We start from the raw sequence: 7,628 nt of genomic DNA, 5'->3' as shown, positions 1-7,628 counted from the left end.
GCCTGGTATGGTGATGTGTGCCTATAGCCCCAGCTACCTGTGGGGCTGAGGCAGGAGGATCACTTGAGCCTGGGAGGTCGAGGCTGTCACTACAGCCTCGTTCGCACCACGGCACTCCAGCCTAGGTAACAAAGCAAGGCCCTGTCTCAAAAATAAATAATTAAATAAATAAGCCAGTAACAAAAAGACAAATATTGTACAATTCCACTTACATGAGGCATTAAAGTGGTCAAACTCATAGAGACAAAAAGTAGAATGGTGGATGCCAGGGTTTGGAGGAGGGGGAAAAGGGACTTATTGTTCAGTATGGACAGAGCTTCAGTTTTACAAGATGAAAAAGTGCCAGAGATCTGTTGCACATGGCCGGGCGTGGTGGTTCACGCCTGTAATCCCAGCACTTTGGGAGGCCGAGGCAGGTGGATCACGAGGTCAGGAGATCGAGACCATCCTGGCTAACACAGTGAAACCCCGTCTCTACTAAAAAAACACAAAAAAATTAGCCGGGCCTGGTGGCAGGCGCCTGTAGTCCCAGCTACTCCAGAGGCTGAGGCAGGAGAATGGCGTGAACCCAGGAGGCGGAGCTTGCAGTGAGCCGAGATCGCGCCATTGCACTCCAACCTGAGCGAAAGAGCGAGACTCCGTCTCAAAAAATAAATAAATAAATAAAGTTTTTTGTTTTTTGTTTTTGAGACGGAGTCTTGCTCTTGTTGCCCAGGCTGGAGTGCAATGCCACGATCTTGGCTCACTGCAACCTCCGCCTCCTGGGTTCAAGCGATTCTCCTATCACAGCTTCCCAAGTAGCTGGGATTACAGGCATGCACCACCATGCCTGGCTAATTTTGTATTTTAGTAGAGACAGGGTTTCGCCACGTTGGCCAGGTTGGTTTCGAACCCCTGACCTCAGGTGATCCACCTCCTGTCCTCAGGTGATCTGGCCTCCCAAAGTGCTGAGATTACAGGCTGAGCCACTGTGCCCGGCCAAAAATAAAGGTTTTTAAATGCTTAAGCAAATTAGGGATTATATGGTATTTGCTATATTACCTCCATCTTTCATGTATTTATGTAATATTTCATGATAAAAATATTGTAGCCAGGCAGAGCAACTTGTGTGTGTAATCCCACCTACTTGGAAGGCTGACACAGGAGGATCGCTTGAGCCCAGGAGTTGGAGGCTGAAGTAAGCTATGATTGCACCACTGCACTCCAGCCTGGGCAATAGATACTCTAAAATAGATAATAAATAAATAAATAAATAAATAAATAAATAAATAAATAAAAATGTTAAAAACATTTAAAGTAGCTATTTTTTGTACGTTTGTATTTGAGATGGAGTCTCACTCTGTCGCCCAGGCTGGAGTGCAGTGGCGTGATCTCAGCTCACTGCAACCTCCACCTCCTGGGTTCAAGGGATTCTCATGCCTCAGCCTCCCAAATAGTTGGGAACACAGGTGTGCGTCACCACACCCGGCTAATTTTTGTATTTTTAGTAGAGATGAGGTTTTGCCATGTTGGCCAGGCTGGTCTTGAACTCCTGGGCTCAAGAGATCCATCTGCCTCACCCTCCCAAAGTGCTGGGATTACAGGCGTGAGCCACTGCAATCTGCCCAAATTAGCTATTTTTTAATGGATAGATTTCTGTACTTTTGAGGCCTAATATGAAAACAGTACAGATTTTGCTCTGTGTTCCTTTGGGCATTCAATATCAAAGTTTCTAACTTGCTTGTAATAAATTAGGAGTTCATTATGTAATTGTATTGAAATAAATAGCCAAATGTGAAATATAAAGGAATTGACAAATCAGAGACTAATTCCACACTTTAAATATCACCAAATAATGTCAAGAAAACAACTGTGAACTTTTAATTGGAACTATAGTTTTCTCACAGATTTTTATTAAAAGGCATCTAGCCAAGTAAAATCACTTAGAATCTCAGAATCAATCCCCCTTTGTTTCTTTTGAAGGAACTGCCAAGGCAAATAGCATTTGCCTATGGAGATGAAATACAGTACTCTACTGTGTTTTTGCTTTGTGTTTTAAGGCTGTCACAAAGTTTCTTTTCTCCAGTTGAACAAAAGAGAAGATTGCATTTTAGTCACTGAACAAACATTTATTGAGCACAGTGCCAACAAGTATTGTGCCAGATTACCAAATTCCTGATCTTAGGTTACCAAATGACCTACTTCGGGAAAACATTGAACCAGGAGCCTGTATAACTAACTTATAGTTCTGGCAACTGCTAGAATTTCCCAGTGAAGTCATTATACCAGTCATGAGATCTGCCTTCTAGCTCAATCTGCGATCAACATGTATGATTCAGGAGCTGCTGGTTGGTGAAACAAATTCAGAATCACTGTTAGGCTAACAAAAAGGAAAATCCATACTTTATATAATAAAATAAACGTTTTATAAACTACCTCCCAAGTCGTTCAAAATCACTTCCAAAATTATCTTAAACTGTTTATTTCTATCTCCTGCTTATTCACATCAGTAGACAGTAGATCCCGGTTTTAGTTAATTTAACTGAAAGCTGTCTAGGTGTTAACTCATATACCAGCTCATTTGTCGACACAGCTTCTTAACATTATGCTCAGGTATGTTCAAATTTAGTAATTAGCGACCTTTCTAAGAGATGTTTACTTAATTGTATTAATACACACATTTCTAGACTACTTCTTACATTATGAAGGTTGGTATCACGTGAAAAACAGCCAATTTCATGTTTACTTCCACCCCACCCCCGTGACTGTGCCAGGCACCAGGATCCAAACACATCTGCCTTACTCACCTTCCTTGGGTTATCTCCTTGCAGGACGAGTGGCCACACCCAGGGTGTAGGGAAACCCGTTGCTTGGTCCTAGCTGGTTAACCTCACCCTTGCACAACAAGCACGTCAATGGGAGCAGTATCAGCTACTTTCTTGTAGGTGAATTCCCGTTTTTGAAGTGGGGTTTCGGCTCCCTAATCTGCACTTTTTTTTTCCTACCAGTTTGGAGAAACAGCTGGGAAGAACTGGATTTGCAGGTATTGCTGGAGCCAGAGCGAAGCCCGGCCACTGTCACCATGGGCTCCAGCCTCGCCTCTCTGGGCCTGGTGGTGAGTGGCTTCAGTAACAGGTGTCCGGTCCCCGCAGAGGGTCCCACTCTGAACTCCCGATTTACAGACTGTTCTCGGGCCGTGATGAGGATTAAGACAATGCAACTAAGAGCACTCTGACTACAGAAGCATGATTTAAAGCTCCACAACCCTGCAATAACCACGAAGAAAAATAAAAAGCGGCTAGTCCGCCAGGCACGGTGGTTCATGCCTGTAATCCTAGCACTTTGGGAGCCCGAGGCAGGCGGATCTCTTGAGCCGAAGAGTTCAGTAACAGCCCGGGTAACATAGCAAGACTCTGATCTAACAACAACAAAAAAAAATTAGACCAGGCACAGTGGCTCACATCTGTAATCCCAGCACTTTGGGAGGCCGAGGCAGGCAGATCACCTGAGGTCAGGAGTTCGAGACCAGCCTGACCAACATGGTGAAACCCCATCTGTGCTAAAAAATACAAAAATTAGCCAGGCGTGGTGACATGCACCTGTAATCCCAGCTGCTCAGGAAGCTGAGGCAGGAGAATCGCTTGAACCAGGGAGGTGGAGGTTGCAGTGAGCCACATCACGCCACTGGCCTTCAGCCTGGGTGACAGAGCGAGACTCCGTCTCAAAAAATAAATACAAAATTAAAAAGCCAGGTGTGGTCCACGGTCCCAGCCACTTGGGAGGCTGAGGTGGGAAGATAACTTGAGCCCTGGAGGTCGAGGCTGCAGTGAACGGTGATCACACCACTGCACACCAGCCTGGGGACACAGCCAGACTTTGTCGCAAAAAAGCAAAAACAACTGGCCAGTGTATGAGGGGCTCGTATTTTTTGTTTGTCTGTTGAGACAGAGTCTCACTCTGTCGCCAGACTGGAATGCAGTGGCACATTCTCGGCCCACTCAATCTCTGCCTCCTGGGTTCAAGCAATTATCTGCCTCAGCCTCCCAAGTAGCTGGGATTACAGGCGCCCGCCACCACGCCCGGCTAATTTTTTTGTATTTTTAGTAGAGACGGGGTTTCACCACCTTGGCCAGGCTGGTCTTGAACCCCTGACCTCATGATCCACCCGCCTCGGCCTCCCAAAGTGCTGGGATTACAGGCGTGAGCCTCTGCGCCCGGCCAGGGTCGCGCGTTTTTAAAACATTGGGAGAGGGAATTGTGCTTCACAATCACCACCAGGTGTCTCGACATCGGGTGCCACGCCGTCCCGCTTCTGAGGCGCGGCGGCCCACTTTGGCAGGCCGAGGCGGGTGGATTACCTGAGGTCAGGAGTTCGAGACCAGCCTGACCAACATGGTGAAACCCCCGTCTCTACGAAAAATACAAAAAATTAGCCGGACGTGGTGGCGCATGCCTGTAATCCCAGCTACTTGGGAGGCTGAGGCAGGAGAATCGCTTGAACCCAGGAGGCGGAGGTTGCGATGAGCCGAGATCGCGCCATTGCACTCCAGCCTGGGAAACAAGAGCGAAACTCCGTCTCAAGAAAAAAAAAAGGAAAAAAAAGGAAAGACTCTCCTTCTTCTCCCGCCGGAAATACCCTCTTTCAGGACGGCGCGCCTGTGCGGCGCACGCGCACTCAGTTACTTAGCAACGTCGGCGCTAAGCCACCCCAGGTGGAGCCCAGCAACAACAGAGCCACCGCGTCCCCCACCAATCAGCGCCGACCTCGCCTTCGCAGGCCTAACCAATCAGTGCCGGCGCTGCAAGGAAGTTTCCAGAGCTTTCGAGGAAGGTTTCTTTAACTCGAATTCATCCGCCTGATAATTTTCTTATATTTTCCTAAAGAAGGAAGAGAAGCGCATAGAGGAGAAGCGAAATAATTTTTTAGGATCCTTTCTTACGGCTATGAGGAATTTGGGGCTCAGTTGAAGAGCCTAAACTGCGTCTCGGGAGGTTGGGCGCGGCGAACTACTTTCAGCGGCGCACGGAGACGGCGTCTACGTGAGGGGTGATAAGTGACGCAACACTCGTTGCATAAATTTGCGCTCCGCCAGCCCAGAGCATTTCGGGGTGGTTGGCTTTGTTGGTTGAGCTTGTTTGTGTTCCTGTGAGTGGACGTGTTTGGTGATTCGCAGGCTCCTGGTATCCGCTAACAGGTACTGGCCTGCAGCCGTAACGACCCTGGGGGGGCGTGAGAGGGGGGAATGGGTGAGGTCAAGCTGGAGGCTTCTTGGGGTTGGGTGGGCCGCTGAGGGGAGGGCGTGGGGGAGGGGAGGGCGAGGTGACGCGGCGCTGGGCCTTTCCGGGAGAGTGGGCCTTGTTGACCTGAGGGGGGCGAGGGCGGTTGGCGCTGGCGCGCGCGTGGACGGAAACTAACGGACGCCTAACCGATCGGCGATTCTGTCGAGTTTACCTCGCGGGGAAGGCGGAAAAGAGGTAGTTTGTGTGGTTTCTGGAAGCCTTTACTTTGGAATCCCAGTGTGACAAAGGTGCCCCTTCTTGTGTTTCAATGGGATTTTTATTTCTCGAGTCTTGTGGGTTTGGTTTTGTTTTCAGTTTGCCTAACACCGTGCTTAGGTTTGAGGCAGATTGGAGTTCGGTCGGGGGACTTTGAATATCCGGAACAGTTAGTGGGGAAAGCTGTGGACGCTTGGTAAGAGAGCGCTCTGGATTTTCCGCTGTTGACGTTGAAACCTTGAATGACGAATTTCGTATTAAGTGACTTAGCCTTGTAAAATTGAGGGGAGGTTTGCGGAATATTAACGTATTTAAGGTATTTTGAAGGAATAGTTGCTAATTTTGAAGAATATTAGATGTAAAAGCAAGAAATACAATGATCCTGAGGTGACACGCTTATGTTTTACTTTTAAACTAGGTCAAAATGCAGATCTTCGTGAAAACCCTTACCGGCAAGACCATCACCCTTGAGGTGGAGCCCAGTGACACCATCGAAAATGTGAAGGCCAAGATCCAGGATAAGGAAGGCATTCCCCCCGACCAGCAGAGGCTCATCTTTGCAGGCAAGCAGCTGGAAGATGGCCGCACTCTTTCTGACTACAACATCCAGAAGGAGTCGACCCTGCACCTGGTCCTGCGTCTGAGAGGTGGTATGCAGATCTTCGTGAAGACCCTGACTGGCAAGACCATCACCCTGGAAGTGGAGCCCAGTGACACCATCGAAAATGTGAAGGCCAAGATCCAGGATAAAGAAGGCATCCCTCCCGACCAGCAGAGGCTCATCTTTGCAGGCAAGCAGCTGGAAGATGGCCGCACTCTTTCTGACTACAACATCCAGAAGGAGTCGACCCTGCACCTGGTCCTGCGTCTGAGAGGTGGTATGCAGATCTTCGTGAAGACCCTGACCGGCAAGACCATCACTCTGGAGGTGGAGCCCAGTGACACCATCGAAAATGTGAAGGCCAAGATCCAAGATAAAGAAGGCATCCCCCCCGACCAGCAGAGGCTCATCTTTGCAGGCAAGCAGCTGGAAGATGGCCGCACTCTTTCTGACTACAACATCCAGAAAGAGTCGACCCTGCACCTGGTCCTGCGCCTGAGGGGTGGCTGTTAATTCTTCAGTCTCGGCATTCGCAGTGCCCAGTGATGGCATTACTCTGCACTATAGCCATTTGCCCCAACTTAAGTTTAGAAATTACAAGTTTCAGTAATAGCTGAACCTGTTCAAAATGTTAATAAAGGTTTCGTTGCATGGTAGTATACTTGGTGTTTTGTCATGAAATTCTCTAGTGATGTGTGGGTACGCTTAAAACTGGTGAAAATGTTTAGGGATTTAATTTTGAGATTGGTAGTGTGCTCAAAGTTAAGTCAGTTGACTCTGGTATACACTTGGGTGGGCTGAGGGGTAAGAGCCTTCTTTGCTGTTTAAGTCATTACAAGTTAGGATCCTGGGTTAATGGCAAACTTTCTGAAGCTCGAGTTTAAAGTCTGTTGGGAGGCCGAGGCGGGCGGATCACGAGGTCAAGATATGGAGACCACCCTGGCCAACATGGTGAAAGCTTGTCTCTACTAAAAAAAAAATTAGCTGGGCGTGGTGTCGCCTGCCTGTAGTCCCAGCTATTCGGGAGGCTGAGGCAGGAGAATCACTTGAACCTGGGAGGCAGAGGTTGCAGTGAGCCGAGATCGTGCCACTGCACCCCCCAGCCTGGCGACAGAGCAAGACATCTCAAAAAGTTGGATATGCAGGCTTTTTAAAAGATGGTCTTGCTCTGTAGTCCAGACTGGTATACAGTGGCACGATGACAGGTCACTATCATTCCTGGGCTTAAGTGATTGCAGGCATTTTCTTTACATTGAAGGAAAGCAAATGTGCCTGTTTGAGACCTAATCAAGGATTGCTGGAGAAACAGTTTTGATTGAGGCTGCTTGAATAATGGTAACGTAACCGCTTTCAGTTCTGCAATTAATTGGGTGACTATCAGCTGTGTGTTTATTGCTCTGTAGTGTATTACACCAAAGTGTTTAACCTGGGTGGTAGTATGGGACCATAATCTTGTCTCTGTGCTGTATATGCTTTAACTGATGAGTCAAGCAGCAGCTAATCACTGAGTATGGAAGACGACTGGCTGAGGAGAAAGATGGCTTGCAGGTAC

General features: G+C 48.1%; 1 protein-coding gene across 3 annotated transcripts; it reads left to right on the top strand.

The window, feature by feature from the left end:
- The first annotated feature begins 4,623 nt into the window (after nucleotides 1-4,623).
- On the top strand, nucleotides 4,624-6,732 carry UBB (ubiquitin B). Of its 3 annotated transcripts, none has more exons than XM_004042212.5 (2): nucleotides 4,624-5,174; nucleotides 5,894-6,732. In XM_004042212.5, the coding sequence occupies exon 2, from the start codon at nucleotides 5,900-5,902 to the stop codon at nucleotides 6,587-6,589; it is 690 nt and encodes a 229-aa protein (XP_004042260.1). In that variant the 5' UTR covers nucleotides 4,624-5,174; nucleotides 5,894-5,899; the 3' UTR covers nucleotides 6,590-6,732. The 3 variants fall into 3 exon arrangements, with proteins under 3 accessions (XP_004042260.1, XP_004042264.1, XP_004042263.1); XM_004042216.5 differs by lacking the exon at nucleotides 4,624-5,174 and adding an exon at nucleotides 5,279-5,454; XM_004042215.5 differs by lacking the exon at nucleotides 4,624-5,174 and adding an exon at nucleotides 5,330-5,507.
- The last annotated feature ends 896 nt before the right edge of the window (nucleotides 6,733-7,628 follow it).

The sequence above is a fragment of the Gorilla gorilla genome, chromosome 4 (assembly GCF_029281585.2).
Source record: "Gorilla gorilla gorilla isolate KB3781 chromosome 4, NHGRI_mGorGor1-v2.1_pri, whole genome shotgun sequence".
NCBI lineage: Eukaryota > Metazoa > Chordata > Mammalia > Primates > Hominidae > Gorilla > Gorilla gorilla.
Note: the sequence above shows the minus strand (reverse complement) of the source record. Positions and strands in the feature narration are given on the sequence as shown.